Consider the following 20,123-nt stretch of genomic DNA (forward strand, 5'->3'; position numbering starts at 1 on the left):
TGCATGCTTAAGCTCAGTCCTGTGTTGTCCTTGGCTCGTTTAAACTACTATTATTTTACTCTAGGACCTCTCAGACTCACCCATGCTAGAATATGTTGCCTAATTCCATTGCTGTTCTCTGTTACACAGTGGGATATAATAGAAAAGGAGTTATTAGGACCCTAAAATGAGTTATTAGGACCCAGCAGTTAACCAGTTTCTTCGTTGTCCAGCAGAATGACTTATGCTGGACAAGTAGTAAAGCGTGATGATTCAGTTTAGTTTATTACTTTTATGATCCCCAAGGGAACATGGACTAACATTTGCATGACTGAATTATTGATTAACTTGTATCATTTTGCATTTTTTTTTATAAAACATGATATATGTGTAGATCAGAGAAAGATGGAAGAGAGAAAAGAACAAGTGAGGATCCATTAATCATGAATTTATACTGCCAATCACAGTTTTATAGGTCTCCTGTTTCCCCAGTCTCCCCAGTTCATTGTTCTTCCTGAAGTCTCAGGACTGGGGAGTATGTGTTCAGTGTTCAGTAATGCAAGAAGAGAAGAACTATGATTTAAGACTAGGAGCCCTTTGAGGGCTAAAATTGGATCTCCACATTTGTATTTCTAGTAAATGACCTGGCACCAGTAACGTGTCATAAATGCTTGATGAATTAATGAAGTAAGGGCTAGCTAACTGTTCAATTATTCATTTACTATCTCTATATAGTAAACCTTTATTGGGTGTCTAACAATCTGAAGAAAATTATCCCTTCAAAGGTGACAGAAAAAAATTAGAAGTACTGATGTCTTCATAGACTCATTGATCAGGAAAAGGCCCTAAAGATCATCTAATTCAGTGTCTTAATTATACAAATAAGGAAAAGAAGGTCCATGGAAATGAGGCATCTTGTGCTGAGACTGCAGAAGGTAGAACTCAACACCAACCCTCTGACTGCCATTTCGTCAGTGCTGCCCAAGTTTACCATCCACAATAAGTAAAATGACTTAGTGTTTTTAATAATTGACATTGTTGAGTTTTTTTCCCACTTCTCTCCTCACCTGCAGGTGAGATGAATGTACATCATACCCAAATCTTGTCAGTTTAAGGCTCCATTTCCACTCCTTTCCAGAGAGGAGCACTGAACTCACAATGCCCTTGCCTAGCAAACCATGCCAGGGGAAGTAAAGTGGGTGAGGTGCCTAACAGCCAATAGAAGATCCCACAAGAATTAGTCACCAGTGTCCCTATATCAAGACTCAGAATTATTCTAAGATATTTATTATATTTTGTAATTCAGTTCAGTTCAGTTGTGTCCGACTCTGTGACCTCATGAACCGCAGCACACCAGGCCTCCCTGTCCATCACCAACTCCCAGAGTTCACCCAAATCCATGTCCATCGAGTTGGTGATGCCATCCAACCATCTCATCCTCTGTTGTCCCCTTCTCCTCCTGCCCTCAATCTTTCCCAGCATCAGGGTATTTTCAAATGAGTCAGCTCTTCAAGGTCAGGTGGCCAGAGTATTGGAGTTTCAGCTTCAACATCAGTCCTTCCAATGAATACCCAGGACTGATCTCCTTTAGGATGCACTAGTTGGATCTCCTTGCAGTCCAAGGGACTCTCAAGAGTCTTCTCTAACACCAGAGTTCAAAAACATCAATTCTTCTGTGCTCAGCTTTCTTTATAGTCCAACTCTCACATCCATACATGACCACTGGAAAAACCATAACCTTGACTAGATGGCCCTTTGTTGGCAAAGTCATGTCTCTGCTTTTTAATATGCTGTCTAGGTTGATCATAACTTTCCTTCCAAGGAGTAAAGCATCTTTTTAATTCATGGCTGCAATCACCATGTGCAGTGATTTTGGAGCCCCAAAAAATAAAGTCAGCCTCTCTTTCCACTGTTTCCCCATCTATTTGCCATGAAGTGATGGGACCAGATGCCATGATCTTAGTGTTCTGAATGTTGAGCTTTAAGCCAACTTTTTCACTCTCCTCTTTCACTTTCATCAAGAGGCTCTTTAGTTCTTCACTTTCTGCCATAAGGGTGATGTCATCTGCACATCTGAGGTTATTGATATTTCTCCTGGCAATCTTGATTCCAGCTTGTGCTTCGTCCAGTCCAGCGTTTCTCATGATGTACTCTGCATATAAGTTGAATACTGTTTATAATAAAATACTATTTCTCAAAACCTCTAAGGACAACAATTTCATTTACATTACCATCCAAATAATTAAGTACCTCGGAATAAATTTAATCAAGGATATAAAGACTTGTACACTGAAAACTATAAAACATTGCTAAAAGAAATTAAGAAAGAGCTACCTAAATGGAAAGACATCCCACATTCATGAATTGGAAGACGTGATATTGTTAAGATTTTCAATATCATGCCAAATGGTCTAGAGAATAAATTCAGTCTCTCTTGAAATGTCAGTGGCCTTTTTACAGAAATGGAAGAAACAATCCTCAGATTCATATGGCATTGAAAGAGGACTGAATATCCAAAAATTTCTTTAAAAAAGGACAAAGTTGGAGGATTCACACTTCTCAATTTCAAAACTTGTCTCAAAGTTACAAAAATCAAAGGAGTTGCTGTTAGGACTGACATATAGACCAATGAAACAGAGTTAAATCCAGAAATAAAGGCATGCATCAGATTTTGGCAGGGACACCGAGAGCATTCAATGGGGAGAGAATAGTGTCTTCAACAAATGGGGAACCCTACCTCACCCAATTTAAAAAAATTGACTCAGTGTATCAGTTTCCTAAATGTAGGAGGTAAACCATTAAAGTCTTAGAAAAAAATAATAGAGATAAATCTTCATGACCTTAAATTTGGCAATTAGATATGTTACCAAAACCATAGTAACAAAATGTTCGATGTAGATAAACTATACATTATCAAAATTAAAAACTGTGTATCAGATGACATTATCTAGATGGTGAAAAATCGCTTCTTGAGCTTTTGACTAAGATCAAGTGAAGACATAAAAAGATGGCCTACAGAATGGGAGAAGATATTTGTAACACATATCTGATAGAATATATACTCTGTTTCATAAATAAAGTATACATATATATTCTGATACATTCTAGAATCTGAAATACATAACACAAAAGCAAAAAGACAACCCAATTTTTTAAAATGGTAAAAAGTCTTAAATATATCTCCAAAGAAGGTACACAAAAGAAGATAATAAAAATGTCAGCCAACAAACCTAAGATGCTAAACATCATTGTTCATTAGAGAAATAAAATTTTAAACCACAGTGAGATCCTATACCTACTAGGATGGCTATAATTTTGTTTTATAGAAAATAAGTGTTAGCAAATGTGGAGGGAAATTGGAGTCTTCAAGCATTGCTGATAGGAAACCAAAATTGTTCTCTCATTGTGGAAAACATTTTGGCAGTTCTTTAAAAACTTAAACATAGCAATACCATATGACCCTGCAGTTCCACTCCGAAGTATATACTTCCCCAAACAAAAAACAGATACATGTGCATGCATGTTTATAACAGTATTATCTCCAATAGCCAAAATGTGAAAATAGCCCACATGTCCATCTCTGGATGAGTAGATTGACAAAAATTGTTAAGTACTATTTACACAGACACAAAAGGTCACATATTGTATGATTCCATTCACATGAAATACCCGTAATGCAGACAGATTGTAGATTTGTGACTGCCAGGGACTAGGGACCAGAGAGAATGGGGAGATACAGGTTAATGGGTAAGTTCACTATGAATGTACTAAATGCCACTGAATATTTTACTATAAAATGATTAATTTTATTAAAATTAATTTCTTCTCAATTAAAAAAAACTGTGAAAATTTTGTGTAGTTCCTTTAAACATCAAAACCTTTTATTATTCAAAACAAAAGAAAAACACACATACCAGGATACAGTGGTGTCGTTACTATTGTAATGAAATAATTTTCATAAGTATCTGCTGTTACTAATAATAAACATTTATATAGCACTTGCTATATACCAGGTAGTATCCTTATCCTTTTATATATTAACTAATTTAATCATCACAGTAACCCTGTAAGGAAGTGTTATTTTCATATCCATGTTTCACAGATATGGAGAACAGGGCAGAGCAAGGTAATTACAATGCCAGGATCACACAACCGCTTGCTATAGCCAGAACATGAGACCAGGCTGCCTTGCTCCAGAACCTGTGCTGTTAACTGCTATGATATACAGCTTAAAATCTTTCTGCATTAATACAGTTAAACTCCATAAAGCAGGGATTTGAATCCATATCAGGCCCAGGGACAAATCTGATAGTTATATGGTAGATGAATGAATGAATGAAAAAATGAATCAACCTTATACCAATATTGTTAAATTAATTAGATTAAATGTGTCCCCCTAAAATTTATATGTTCTCTAATAAGATAGCCAGGGTTTCCCTGGTAGCTCAGATGGTAAAAGAATCTGTCTGCAATACAGGAGCCTTGGGTTCGATCCCTGAGTCAGAAAGTTCCCCTGGAGAAGGAAATGGCTACCCACTCCAGTATTTTTGCCTAGAGAATTCCATAGACAGAGGAGCCCACAGTCCATGAGAGGAGCCCACAGTTCATGGGTTTGCAAAAAGTCGGACACAACTGAGCGACTAACACATGCACACATAAGGGATCCCAGACGCTCCCTCTCCCTTCCCACCATGTGTGGTCTCAGAAGGAAGACAGCCATCTGTGAACCAGGGTTAGGAGGTTTATCAGACATCAGATCTGCTAGTGCCTTGGTCTTGAGCTTCTCAGCCCCTAGAACTATGAGAAGTAAATTTGTTATTTCTACACATTTCCACTCAATCTACAGTATTCTGTTATAGCAGCCCAAACAAAAACAAATACTTTGGCAGTGAGGAAACATTTGTGTTTTCTGCTTCGTTCTCAGTGATGTTTCAGAGAGGTGAGATTTGATATAAGTAAGGCACTTTACTAGGCACTACAAGTGAGTAAGATGAATATAGTTGAATCCAGAATCAGTGAATTATTACAGAATTGGTTCTTATTTAAACGACAGTGAATTATGAGTATCTGTATTGGAAACATATCTATAAATCTAACTATTTTGTAAGGCATTCTCCCCCACCCAATAAAATGGGGATGATTATTCTTAATGCTTTATATATGTGTTAAAATTGATGACTTAATTTTTAAAGCTAGTAAAGATCCTCATCAAGGGTATTAAACACCATAGAATGATTCGTTTTATGAGGACTGTATGTCCAAAGAAAGGAAGACAGGGTTACCAAGTCACTCAAGCATTGCAGTAATACACCATCTCATACTGGGAGTAAAGGTGTCAAAAAAAAACTACCATCTGGTTGTGTCTGGATGCTGCATGAGCAAATCTGTCAGCTTTCTCAGAGCCTTATCCATTTTGCCTTTTTGAGCCTACCATTCTAGCCAACATAATGTTCTTTCAGATGTGTTAGCAAAAGCAGTTCAAATTCTATTGTATCGTAGTTCAAACATTAACTAAGCAGTCTGAGTGTTTCCATACAAAGCCCCTGCCCTGGAGATAGAACTTGTGTGAAGGAATAAGACAGGCTCTCGTCCCTTAGTATCTGATTGCCTGCTTGATTTGTTATTTGCCATCTGGGGAGAAAAATATCCAAATAAAGTGTGCATGGAGTACTATTCAGGATATAGCTGAATAAAGAACAACCGAAGAAGAACCGAAAACTGGGCAGCTGCATTTAATCTAGGTTGACTGTTATTAAGGGGCTTTTGTTCATGACCATTTATTAAGCACCCCATTTGAGCCAAGTGTTTTACTAAATGTATCACTGGGATTCTCTCACTATTCAGTGTGGGAGAACTGTCTTTCTTTCACCTCCTAGAATGTACCGAAGTCTTTCTGTCTTCAGAGTCTTCAAAAGCTGTTTCATCTACCTGAATGATCACTCCTACCCCATTTCACCAGGCCACTTTCTGCTTATCCTTTATGACTCAGCTTAAATGTGTCTTTTATCAGGAAGACTTTCCCTAACAACCTCTGAAGTTGGATTCCCCTACTACTTCTCTCATAACATCTTGAGCTTTTCTTTCAGAGCATTTAACACAATTATAATTAACTGTGATATATCTTGTTTCATATTCTCTGCTGGGTATAAGCTTTAATAAGGCCATCATAGAGTCAACTCTGGCTCACCACTAAATTCCCAGCCACTAAGGCTCAGTAAGAATTTACTGAATGATAAAATGAGTAAATGAATGACTACAGGTAGACCATGCCCTGTAATACAGTTCAGCACTATTTAATTTTTGTGTAGGATCTGTACTATTTTTGGAATTAGTCTTTATTTTTAAATTAAGCCATAAATGCTAAAAATACAAAATAATATAACCTGGTAATTGAGCCTAGAGAAGGGGGAGTGGTTGGTGGGGAGATGAGTTAAGTTCTATTTAGGTCTATCAGAACATCCAGCTACCTGGTTTAAAGCCCCTTCATAGTTTGGGATCACAGAAAAATGAGACTTAAGCTTCTTTCCTCTTTCTCAAAAATGAAACTTTCCATAAAAAATCTCTGGAAGTTTGACAGTCACTAGTCACTTAATGATTAAGCTCTATTTTAAAATAATACATCAGTAGTTTTTTCTCTAATTTATCCCTTTATTGCAGGTTTTATTTTACACTGCCCACAATATTCATTCCCTCAGAAAATAATCCAATAAGTAATAAGACAATTCTGAGAACAAAGAGAGAGTATATATAGAGAAAGGAAAAATGATGTAGAGGGAATTTGAGACTTTTAATGTGAAATCTGATTTGCATGTCAACCACGTTCCTGTAAGATTCGGATTGGAGTTTTGTAATAGTCTCTGTCTTGTTCTTTCATAAAAACTTGTGGATTTTTGGTTACCAGAATTTGCTGTTTGTCTCTTAATAGTTGGAAATTCAGCTTTTCTTTTGGATACATTTCAAACTTTGTATGGTATTGTACCCTGTACCATCCACACAAGCCCTCTGAGCTAAAGTTTCTATAATTTCTCTTCATAGGGTTCAGAATACAGCATTTTATTTCAGGTTCTTATTAGCCCACAGAATTTTCTTTCTCTATTAATATAAAAATCTCAGTTTATCAATATTGGCACCAATGTGGAAATTATCTTTTTCTACCTCAAGAAGTCTGAAATGATGTGTCAAATATATATATAGAGAGAGAGTTAGTTTACTTACTTTCCAAATTTTTTTTATTTTGAGAGTTCATTTGCTCAGTTACTTTACATTGGCTTTCTATTTTTTTTTTAATTTTATTTTATTTTTAAACTTTACAATATTGTATTAGTTTTGCCAAATATCGAAATGAATCCGCCACAGGTATACCCGCGTTCCCCATCCTGAACCCTCCTCCCTCCTCCCTCCCCTACTGGGTCCTCCCAGTGTACCAGGCCCAAGCATCCAGTACCGTGTATCGAACCTGGACTGGCGACTCGTTTCATACATGATAATATACATGTTTCAATGCTATTCTCCCAAATCTCCCCACCCTCTCCCTCTCCCACAGAGTCCATAAGACTGATCTATACATCGGTGTCTCTTTTGAAGTCTCGTACACAGGGTTATTGTTACCATCTTTCTAAATTCCATATATATGCGTTAGTATACTGTATTGGTATTTTTCTTTCTGGCTTACTTCACTCTGTATAATAGGTTCCAGTTTCATCCATCTCATTAGAACTGATTCAAATGTATTCTTTTTAATGGCTGAGTAATACTCCATTGTGTATATGTACCACAGCTTTCTTATCCATTCATCTGCTGATGGGCATCTAGGTTGCTTCCATGTCCTGGCTATTATAAACAGTGCTGCAATGAACATTGGGGTACACGTGTCTCTTTCCCTTCCAGTTTCCTCAGTGTGTATGCCCAGCAGTGGGATTGCTGGATCATAAGGCAGTTCTATTTCCAGTTTTTTAAGGAATCTCCACACTGTTCTCCATAGTGGCTATACTAGTTTGCATTCCCACCAACAGTGTAAGAGAGTTCCCTTTTCTCCACACCCTCTCCAGCATTTATTGCTTGTAGACTTTTGGATTGCAGCCATTCTGACTGGCGTGAAATGGTACCTCATAGTGGTTTTGATTTGCATTTCTCTGATAATGAGTGATGTTGAGCATCTTTTCATGTGTTTGTTAGCCATCTGTATGTCTTCTTTGGAGAAATGTCTATTTAGTTCTTTGGCCCATTTTTTGATTGGGTCGTTTATTTTTCTGGAGTTGAGCTGTAGGAGTTGCTTGTATATTTTTGAGATTAGTTGTTTGTCCGTTGCTTCATTTGCTATTATTTTCTCCCATTCTGAAGGCTGCCTTTTCACCTTGCTAATAGTTTCCTTTGATGTGCAGAAGCTTTTAAGGTTAATTAGGTCCCATTTGTTTATTTTTGCTTTTATTTCCAATATTCTGGGAGGTGGGTCATAGAGGATCCTGCTGTGATGTATGTCAGAGAGTGTTTTGCCTATGTTCTCCTCTAGGAGTTTTATAGTTTCTGGTCTTACGTTTAGATCTTTAATCCATTTTGAGTTTATTTTTGTGTATGGTGTTAGAAAGTGGTCCAGTTTCATTCTTTTACAAGTGGTTGACCAGATTTCCCAGCACCACTTGTTAAAGAGATTGTCTTTAATCCATTGTATATTCTTGCCTCCTTTGTCAAAGATAAGGTGTCCATAGGTGCGTGGATTTATCTCTGGGCTTTCTATTTTGTTCCATTGATCAATATTTCTGTCTTTGTGCCAGTACCATACTGTCTTGATAACTGTGGCTTTGTAATAGAGCCTGAAGTCAGGTAGGTTGATTCCTCCAGTTCCATTCTTCTTTCTCAAGATAGCTTTGGCTATTCGAGGTTTTTTGTATTTCCATACAAATTGTGAAATTATTTGTTCTAGCTCTGTGAAGAATACTGTTGGTAGCTTGACAGGGATTGCATTGAATCTATAAATTGCTTTGGGTAGTATACTCATTTTCACTATATTGATTCTTCCAATCCATGAACATGGTATATTTCTCCATCTATTAGTGTCCTCTTTGATTTCTTTCACCAGTGTTTTATAGTTTTCTATATATAGGTCTTTAGTTTCTTTAGGTAGATATATTCCTAAGTATTTTATTCTTTCTGTTGCAATGGTGAATGGAATTGTTTCCTTAATTTCTCTTTCAGTTTTCTCATTATTAGTGTATAGGAATGCAATGACAAGTAAGAAATGAATGGACAAAGAATACCTGAAAACTAAGATTTGTAAGCTCAGTGGCATTTGTAATGACTGGAACGTTAGGACACTTGGAAACCATTACATTACTGATGAGCATTTAAGTTTTTAGTTAAATGATTCATTTTCCTTTTCAAGATTAGGACATTAAAATCTAATTAGGGAATGGCCACAGCTTGGATGCACAAAAACCTAACATCATTTGCCTTTATAAATATGGTTAGAGTTTATACTTACATAAGGATATTTTTGAGGGATGAATTTGGTTGAATTTTTCTTACTATTCATATTCACATGTGCACAAACCAAATTTTTTCCACTAGATTCTAAAAATATAATTTTTTTCCTACTAAAAAATTATTATGAAGAAGAAATAAAAACTATGCCTAGACTAATCAGGAAAAGTAATTTTTCATTTTGGTATATTTCCTTCTAGTCCTTTTCCTATTTATATGTTTCATTGAACAATTTTCTACAGTTGGGATTTGGATATATTACGTTCATTTAACACCTTATCTTGAACCTTTCCCATCTTCGTAAATACAGTGTCTTATAAACTCTTAACTGGAAATTCAAGTTGTTTCAGAAATTATAAACGTTTATATTGACCATCTGAGTTTCTGATTTTTTTAATGTAGAAAAGATTCATAAGTGAAATTACTGAGTGAAATATCATGGACATTTTTAAGGCTTTTGATGCACATAGTAAAACTGCTTTTTGGAATGTTAACAGCAACTAAATTCCTACTTGCTACATATGACAAAGCTTAATATCTTTGCCACAAAATAGGTCATATAAATAACTTTTTAAAGTAACCTAGTAGTAAAATGGGTTAAGAACATGAACAGAAAATTTATTATAATGAAAACTTAAATATCCATATAAATTTATATGAATAATATGAAATCTCATTGGAAATGCAAGCTATAATAATAAAAATACTACTTTAATTAAACTACTTTTTTCTTTGAAAGTATTTGAAGATTGGGTGTTAACATTAGGGAAAGCTGGGTAAAGGGTATATTGGAACTCTGTACTATTTTTGTAACTTTTCTGTAAGTCTAAATTTATTTCAAAATGAAAAGTTAGAAAAATGACTCGTATGATGGCTCTAGGTGGTTACTCAATAATGTCATTGTACTTAGTGACCTTCTATAAATGAGGCAGTGTAATCCCAGAAACCTTCGTTGAGCATACTGAGCTGGTTCTTCTGAGTGCTAATGTAGTATTAAAAAAACAAATATAAAATATTTCCAATCAATGCTCTCATTCATTGCAGAAGTCTCTGAATCTGTTCCATATGTTGATACTCTATCTCATTTAATCCTCTCTACAATCCCAGAAAGTAAACCTTAAAATTATTTATGCTCAGATGAGGTAACCAAGACTGTATAACACTGAGTAACCCATCCAAAGTCGTACTCTAAAATGCTTTACTTTAACTGTTTTCATTTATAAGGTATGTCCATTTGGCAGAAATTGCTTACATTCGGGGAATGAATGTTTGTCTTTATTTCCAGCTGGACAAGATGCTCCCTTTCCAATAGATGAACCTATAGACATTATTCCACGAAGCTGCCAACTAACGACAGATGTTCCACAAGTCACACAGCTGCTAAACATGACTAAACTCCGCCAACCTGAAATAAAATTTGGGGGTCATCCTCTGAACTCAACAGAATCAGGTATGTACTCAAGTCCTAAAGTATAAGCCTCTTTATTTTTAAGGCCAAAAAGTAAAGGGTGGTGGAACAGCCTGGCAATGATGCTTCATAGCTTGAGATTATATATTAAATCACTTTAACATCAGCTCTTGTCAGTGATAAATCATTTTAAATTTCTTTTTTAGCAGCCAGAATAGCTTCTCGATTTTTACATGTTAAGTCAAACATCCTTGGTCGTTCCTGTCTTCCCATATGTGTCCAAGCCCTGCCAGTTACACCTCCAAGTCAGCTCTCAAATCTGATCCTATTCTACTTTCATTGTTTGGGTCCCCACTGTCACTTAACCTTACCCTCCCAGTTAATCTTTACATTGCTGTCAGATTTCTCTTTCTGATAATAGAAATAGAAATGTAACCATGGTGCTCTTTGGTTAAAGACTTTTAATGCCTTTCCTACTATCTTAGAAGACAAAATGAAAAAAGCCCCTGGGGACTCACACAAAGTCAGTCTCCCTTATTCCAAACTTACTCCACAGTTTCATCTCCAGACCCTTTCTCTCATTCCCCATGTGTTAATTTCTGACCACTCTCTGCAGCTTTCATATGTTCTTATTTTGAGATTGCTGTTTCATTGGCCTAAAATGGCTTCTTTGCCTTTCTGCCTGGAAAAACACTCAATTTGTCTTCCTAAATCCAACTCAAATGCCACCTCTTCTGTCCTAACAAGCATTGTTCTCCTTTTGTGATGGTTTTTTTGTTCCTTGCAGTACTTTTTAATTAATATTCTTTCATTCCCAATTAAACGTGACTCTTTCAAAAAGAGCACTGTACATCATTCTTCTATATCCCTACCACCTAACACAGTGTTTGCCATATATTTGGCCTGGTGCTGCACACTCATATGACAGTAGCCAGTCAGATAACAGAAATGAGTGAAGTGAGCCGGATGCCTGGACATCCAACCCACAGAAACATTTTCTACTTCTGCAGTGAGCCCTGTTGGGAGTGGAGGGGAGCAATTGGGGAAGAAGAGTAAGATAGTGCTTCAAACAAACTGTTCTCTACTGTTGAAACAGTAGTATCAACAACTGATACAAATGATACAGTACATGGCAGTTAACACTCAGCCTCTGTGAGTGAGCTGTAAGGGAGTGGTGAGAACTACAGCAAACTGGATTCTCGTTCTCAGCCTAGAAGGGACAGCTGCAATTCAGTTCTAGCCAAATTTTGCCTTGCAAGAACACAGGCACAGTCTCACCAGATCTTTCTTTCTTTTTTTTTTTTTCAAGAGGAACTCAGTATCCCAGTGTTTGTAACAGTATTTGTTGTTCAGTCACTCAGTCCTGTTCAACTCTTCGCAACCCCATGAACTGCAGCACGCCAGGCTTCCCTGTCCTTCACCATCTCCTGGAGTTTGCCCAAACTGATGTCCATTGAGTTGGTGATGCCATCCAACCATCTCGTCCTCTGTTGTCTCCTTCTCTTTGACAATTTTAAAATATTGTCTAAACTCTAAACATTTTTGAAACACTCTTAGCGTCAAACAAAACACGCCAGGGCTGCCAGTTTTCTACCTCTGTATTGGACACTCATAGCTATTGACCAAACAAGTGAATAGTACTTACAGATCAAGAAATCTGTTATTCAGATGAGCAGTTCTCAGCTTCCTGCATGTTAGAATCACTTGCGACATTTTAAAAATAACTGATATAAAAAAAATTTTTCCCCTAATGTCTATGCTTCACCCCCAGAAATGTTGATTTAGTTGCCCTCGGTTGGGTTCTGTCTGTTTTTTTAAACTTCTCCAGCCATTGTGACACACAACCAGGTTTGAGAACCCTGAATGAGTGACTGGATCACTTATCCCCACAAAGGTGATAACCTTGAGAGAAATCACGGTGAGGGGTGGGGGAACTTGTAGGGTGTGTTGGTTCTCAGATAACAGGTGGGGAAGAGAGAGTTGTCAAAATTCAAGAGTGGTCAAAGTAGAAAGAGGAGAAAAGAGATGATCATGATGAGATGTATTGCATGCATGCTAAATCGTGTCTGACTCTTTGCGACACCATGAACTGTAACCCACCAGGCTCCTCTCTCCAATGGATTTTCCAGGCAAGAATACTGGAGTGAACTGCCATTTCTTTCTCCAGTGGTGAGAAGAATGAGTAACAAAAACAGACTCACTTTTCAGTTCAGTTCAGTTGCTCAGTCGTGTCTGACTCTTTGTGACCCCGTGGACTGCAGTACACCAGGCTTCCCTGTCCATCAGCAACTCCTGGGGCTTGCTCAAACTCATAACTCACTTTTACTCTCTATGTTTATCCAAAATTCATTTATTCTTGGTATATTTTTATTGCATATTTCTGGAGATTTGGGACTATTCTATTAACTTTTTCAGTATAAACCCTGTAAGAGAATTTGACACTATATTTTTCAGTCCTTTGTAATGAAATTTCCAAACTCACAAACAAGTAGACTATATAGTGAATCCCCCATATTTCCATCACCTGCTTTGACAGTTGCCATCTTTAGGCAAGAATTTATGATAGCAGTGAGAACCCGGAAATGGCAACCCACTCCAGTGTTCTTGCCTGGAGAATACCATGGACAGAGAAGCCTGGTAGGCTGCAGTCCGTGGGGTCGCACAGAGTTGGACACGACTGAAGCAACTTGGCGGCGGCAGTGGGAGAACCCTGATCGTGAGAATTTGTGTATTTGTTATATGTACTATCTTTAGATAGAGAGGGAGAGAAAGAGAATATATGCAATCTATGTTCATTACAGAACCTTTGGGAAATATATAAAAGTTTTCACTACCCAGGTAGCCACTGTAAACACCTCACATCGTAATTCAGTCTTAATGGAAAATTCTCCACAGAGTACAATGAGTAAGAGTGTTTCGCGTAACCAAACATTCTGTCTGTATCTAACAGGCTGTGATAACTTTCCATAACAAAAATGATTGCAAAGCCTATCATGTCGCTCTTTGTAGTTGTAAATGCTCCTTTTTTCTTCTCTCTCTCTAGCTTAATGTTTTAAGAATTGTGTCTTTAAATGAAAATGCAAGTCTATATCCAGATATTTTGTGTCTTTATTTTAAATTTAAACTTCAAGGACACTTGTAATGCCAGAGAATAAAGAGAAATTTGAATAAATATTAAATGCATCATTAACTCAATATTACAATTAAACCAACTTTTTCATAGGCCATGTTCAATCTCAGCCTGTAGAAGAGGGTTAAGTTAGTATATATTTTTCTAATTCCACAATTGGACTTTCAGTGCATAAGTATAGTCAACATGAGTTGTTTATACAGAAAATTAATAATCACCATTGAAAAGCTTATTTCTTCTGTCCTATGAAACTCAAATGTACTTATATTCATTTATAACCATACGGTTTATGATTGTTCATCTGAAGTAAATCTCATAGCACATGTACAGCAGCTAAAATTTACATAAACGTGCATCGAACTTTGTAGTTCGCTTTCTGCAAATACTTTTCAGTTGCTTTTTTTGACATTTGTGGGCTTTGAACCTTACTGTAAGTGATTACAATAAAAATTATTGTTCTCTGTGTGAGAGATTTTATTTGAACGGTGTAGCTAATGACTAATGCCCAAGGACAGACTTTTTAATCATGGAAAAACCAGGAGGTATTTCTTCATTTTAAGTATTTATTTTTGTGTCTTTCTAAAATGAGGGCTCCCTGTGATGAGATTTGAATTGCATGAAAAGTGGCTGGGTGTTCTTGTAACTAACAGTACTTATGTAAATTGTGATATTTTATTATAAATGTGTTTGCTAAGAGATCCCAGTATGCCACTACAGAATGAAGTAGCTGCTTCCTATGGATGCTTTCTGGCATGTTCACCCGAGCTAAAAAGGAAACCTTGAACCTTCTGTTTTAGAGTGCATTTTTTTAATGTCATGTAACTTGATCAATAGCATTTAATGAAATTAATAAAATAATTGTGTTTCCAAAAAGTCTGCTGCCACACGTTCGCACTGTTCACTTTGTCAGCTCCCAGTGCACATTAGCTAGTGATTGTTAGTCTGCAGAGAACTGTAGGATCCGATGATCTTATTTTCATTAATGGAACCCCACTTTAATTGAACCAGAGAATCAGATCTAGTTATTGAAGTTGAGCATTCAGCTACTAATGACAAGATGCAGTGGTCCACTAAGCACAAATCAAAACCAATAATTTGCTTAAAAATTAGGACATAGTTTTCCCAAGTGCCCTCCTTTCCACAGCAGCAATCTTATTGGATTTTTATTCCTTTTTAATTAAGAAGAGACTGACATCCCTATCTCCTAGCTCAATTGCAAACACATAAATGAAAGCATTTAGCAAAACCATGACATAGTGATTTAACTATAGTTGGCATTGGTGAGATCTTTCATAGAATTTCTTCTTTGCTTTGGACATTATGAAAGCAAATTTCAAGTCAAACAACAAAATCTACTGTAAAGTAGAATCTTAAAGAAAAAAGAGTTAGATTCTGTCTTCGGGAACAAGCGAGACACTCTAATTTGTTCTTTTCTAAAGCCAGACTGCTGGTATTCCCTGGTTTGTTTTTGGTTGTTGGTTAAAGAAAGGCTGCAATTAAAAAAAAAAATATGCAGAAAACCTGAATAGACATTTTTCTTAAATTTTAAAAGCTTGTAATGAAAGTACTTTGCATGGGATGTGCATTCTCAATTTAGCCACATTTCTCCCCACATTCTCCATGTGAGTTCTTGTCACTATATTTTGTCTGCCTGGCGTTCAGTCCACTTCATTTGGCCCTCCCCAATACCACTACTTTATTCTCTCTAGAAAAGATTATTACAGTATTATATTCTATTCTTTATTTCTCATGAACCCCATTAGTCTTCATCAAATATATTAATTATCATATTCATAAAGTTCTCATACTTATCCAAATCATTACTATTGGACACACTTTTCAGATAGCAAAACAAAAATTTTCAGTTAGATGGTTTTACAAAACTGCCCAGAATATAAAGAGTGGACAAGGAAAGAATCCCCTGTGATGCCCCCGGTCCACCTACAGCCCACCACCACATGTGTTGAAAAGAGGGCACCAAGGGTCTGAGCTCAGGCTCCCAGTGGACAGATCTCTAAACATGGTGAGCCTCAGTTTCTTCATCTGTAGAGGTGGAATAATATCACACCAAGTGATTGAAAATTCCATAGAGATCATGTACACATCATATCCATCATCCTTTCAATCTCAAATTGAATGGCATTTCCCTGACCCTAAAGACTAGATACCAGCCCCCTGTCAAACACACTGAACCTTCCCTTCATAGCTCTTACCACAGTTGTAATCATGTAGTTATTTATGATTTATTTGCTGTAGTATCTATCTCCCTTGTGAGACTGTGAGTGCCTTGGAGGAGGTTATGTGTCTGCCTTATTCCTTGTCTTATTCAGTGCTTAGAGCAGTGGCTGCCCAGGCTAGGTGTTCAATCACTGCTGAAAAAATTGGTGGATGAAGGAATAAATGATGGTGAATGGACTTCATAAATTGTTAAATTTTATTCAAGACGAAAGATATTAATATCATATTTATAGGCATTCACTCCCTATTAAGCACAGTATTTAGTATGTTACTTGGATTGTTTCAGATAATCTAACAAAAATGCCTGACTTAAGTACTATTATTATCTCAATCTTATGAATGAAGAAGGTGAGGCTCAGAAAGTTTGAGTACTTTGTCTAAAATAATATTTCTGTACTAGATCAGCCTTTTTGTGTTTTTGATATTCCTTATAACAATACACCTATAATAAAAATCCAATTCAAAATCTGGATTCTTGTAGCAGGTTTAATTCTGATTTGATTGTTAGATAATAGATGTAAGTCTTAAGCATGACCTCTCAATGATTAGAGTTGAAGATTCAGCAGGTTTTTCTAGTTAAACTTTGAAAACCTTTCAAACTTAAATGACTATAATAATTAGAACATTGTATCTTGGGACAAAAATGAATGTTTATTTTTCTAAAAGACAATTAGAGAGTAGACCCTCAGGTTTTATAATCTAACTACAAAGGCTGTACCCCTCAGTAAAATAGCAAAATAATTAATGGTAACATCTCTGACCTACACCAAGTTCATTTTCCGCAAACTCAAGAAAATGAAATGCCTAGAGCATGGCTTTAATCTAATCTTGATTTTTAACCTTCTGTTATGCATATTGATACCAGCTCTTAAAAGAACTCCTTTTAGAATTCAAAAGGCATGCATTTCTGCTTGTAGTTTTCTTTCATTAAGATTTTTTCTCATTATAGAAACTTCGTCCATTCTACTTTTTATTTTAGAAACCAAAGGTCTAAATTGCTTTTCTTGTAGCTTTTAATTAGGACCCTATTACAGTGGATACAGAGCATGATGCATGTTTACATGGATAATTATGACAATTTTTATATGATTATAAACAGAATCATTAAAGTGAAACAGGCTTTAAGAATGTGTATGTGTTAATTGTACTAATAAATTGTTAAAGGCCTGCTAATTAAAGAAATAACTGAATGGTGGAGTATTGTATACTTTGCTTTGTGGAGGGAAAAAGGTACACTAAAATTTGTAAAACTTAAAAAATATATATCCATTTAACCACATAGTAGTAGATTGCTCTTTAAAGAAAGGTCCGTCTAGTCAAGGCTATGGTTTTTCCTGTGGTCATGTATGGATGTGAGAGCTGGACTGTGAAGAAGGCTGAGCGCCGAAGAATTGATGCTTTTGAACTGTGGTGTTGGAGAAGACTCTTGAGAGTCCCTTGGACTGCAAGGAGATCCAACCAGTCCATTCTGAATGAGATCAGCCCTGGGATTTCTTTGGAAGGAATGATGCTAAAGCTGAAACTCCAGTACTTTGGCCACCTCATGCGAAGAGTTGACTCATTGGAAAAGACCCTGATGCTGGGAGGGATTGGGGGCAGGAGGAGAAGGGGACGCCAGAGGATGAGATGGCTGGATGGCATCACTGACTCGATGGACGTGAGTCTCAGTGAACTCTGGGAGTTGGTGATGGACCCGGAGGCCTGGCGTGCTGCGATTCATGGGGTCGCAAAGAGTCGGACATGACTGAGCGACTGATCTGATCTGATAGTAGACTCTCTTATAAAATACATCATATCTCTGTGCTTCAAGGAATTATATCAAGCTTAATTATAGTTTTAATAGCTATTGGCTATCCATTGCTAAGCTAGAGATTCCTCTGAGAAATTCACAGTATTTAGGAATTTGTAGCTGGAACTGTGACAGTATAATATTTTAAGATACTCCCCCCCCCAAAAAAAGTTTATCTTCTAATCTTGGATACCATCCACAGTTGTGGTGATATTTATTCATTGTGTACCATGTTCTCTGCTGGGCTCAGCAGATGATTGTACATGGAGTACCAAATAAATGGTCTTTCTACTCAAAGAAACTTACATTGTTGTGGGGAGTGGGGGGAACCTGTATATAGATGAAGAATATGAAAAAAATCAAAGAAACTGCACATGTATGATGTTTGAACGGAAAGATATGCCAATGGCCAAATGGTTTCTATGATTAGAAGTTAAAAAAAGAAAAAAAGCTTCTATTCTGGTATTGAAAACTCCCATATAGGCCTGTGCCATATCCCATATACCCCGTGAGGACTCTCAGTGGCTCTTCTTTCTAGGAAAATCCACATTTGAGAACAAACTCAGTAGTCTAGGATTTTTCCTGTTTGGTCACAGAAGGTACAAATGATAAGTCTGAAATAGATTTTTCCAACTGGTCTGGAATTTGAAGGTCATTTCTTTCTTTTGCTGATCCTAAGAAACTAGCAATATTTTTATTAACTCCAAATGGTTGTTTGTAAATGACTGAAAAAGATGCAGTTGCACACATAGCCAAGTCCATTTGCTAACACTAGGAAATCTCACATGTAAGCTGAGTTAGGCATCTGATTCTGGTGCCATAGCACTGCAGCTGTTGAAAGCCACACAGTTCTTGTAAGTATCAATGTCTTGGTCATTGTTGACCCTTCTTTTTCATCCCCCATACCTTGGCAGTTGTTCAGTCTAGTCGTCCTCCTCAATTCACACATAAAACTCTTAGGTAGATTTTTTTCTTAAAAATAAGTTTCAACAGTAGTTAGAAATATTCAGTCATTTAATCCAACTTGCGTTCTGACCCCTTATACTTTATGATTCATTTGGTTTGCTCAGCAAAGGTCTGTTGCTCTGTGCCAAGCAGTAGGCTAGCAAATCAGGGATGACAAAGCAGACCGCTGAGTTTATATCTACTGAAATATACATCATTGGAGAATTCCATAAACACATGTGAAAGCACAAGTCTGACAAGTTCTGTGAGGGAAAGCTTATGGGAGTACTTAATTTGGGTACCCTAATCAGAGGAGTATGGGAAGACTAGTCTGAGAAAGTGATACATGATCTGAAACATAAGGGCCAAGAGGGGAAGGAAGATCCTTCCTGCCATGGGCAACAGCATGTATGAATGCTCTAATATGTAGGAAGAACTGAGAGGCCAGAGCAGAAGATGGGAGGTGTTAAGGCTGAACTGAAACTGGAACATGCAAGTTATTGCAGGCAATGTTAAGGACTTCCTTCTTAATCCTAAGATTGGCAGGGAAGCCATTGAAAAGTTTTAAGTGACAAAGAGGAATAATTCAATCAAATGTTTATATAAGACCATTTTGGCTACGTTTTGGAGAGACCATGGGACAGGGAGCCAGAGTGAACTTGGTAGATCAGTTGAGCGGCTTTGTGATCATCCAAATGATCATCCAAATGATGGAGAGGGATGATGGTCTCTTGGATCAAGGTTCATGTCAAGATTCTGACATTTCAACCTGAATTGTTTATGATGCCATTCATTAGACAAGATTTTTGGTTTTAGGTGTCTCTGATACATTGAGGAGAAGCTGATGAAGAAGGCCACTGGATAGAACAAGTGACTCTCAGAAGAGAGGACTAGGCTAAAAATAGAAATTAGAGAATCTGCCTTATAATATCCAAAATAGCTTTCCACACTTCTGTTCAAACACCTTCAAAATGACAGAAAATTCACCACCACAACAACTAGACATGCTTTAATTAAAGAAAGATGTTCCTTATGTTGGACTAAAAGCTTTTTTAAAATTAATTTTTATTGGAGTATAGTTGCTTTACAATGTCGTGTTAGTTTCTGCTGTACGAAGAACTGAATTAGCTATATGCCCACATCCCCTCTTTTTTCAG

General features: G+C 36.8%; 1 protein-coding gene across 5 annotated transcripts in view; it reads left to right on the forward strand.

Annotated features, from left to right (window-relative positions):
- CFAP20DC (CFAP20 domain containing) overlaps window positions 1-20,123 on the forward strand; it is a 268,987-nt gene that overhangs the window by 136,775 nt on the left and 112,089 nt on the right. For all 5 annotated transcript variants that reach the window (XM_070776415.1, XM_070776414.1, XM_070776416.1 and 2 more), the window contains exon 7: window positions 10,742-10,906. In XM_070776415.1, the coding sequence (XP_070632516.1) occupies window positions 10,742-10,906 (165 nt within the window). The remainder of the gene's footprint in view (window positions 1-10,741; window positions 10,907-20,123) is intronic.

The sequence above is a fragment of the Bos indicus genome, chromosome 22, assembly GCF_029378745.1.
Source record: "Bos indicus isolate NIAB-ARS_2022 breed Sahiwal x Tharparkar chromosome 22, NIAB-ARS_B.indTharparkar_mat_pri_1.0, whole genome shotgun sequence".
NCBI lineage: Eukaryota > Metazoa > Chordata > Mammalia > Artiodactyla > Bovidae > Bos > Bos indicus.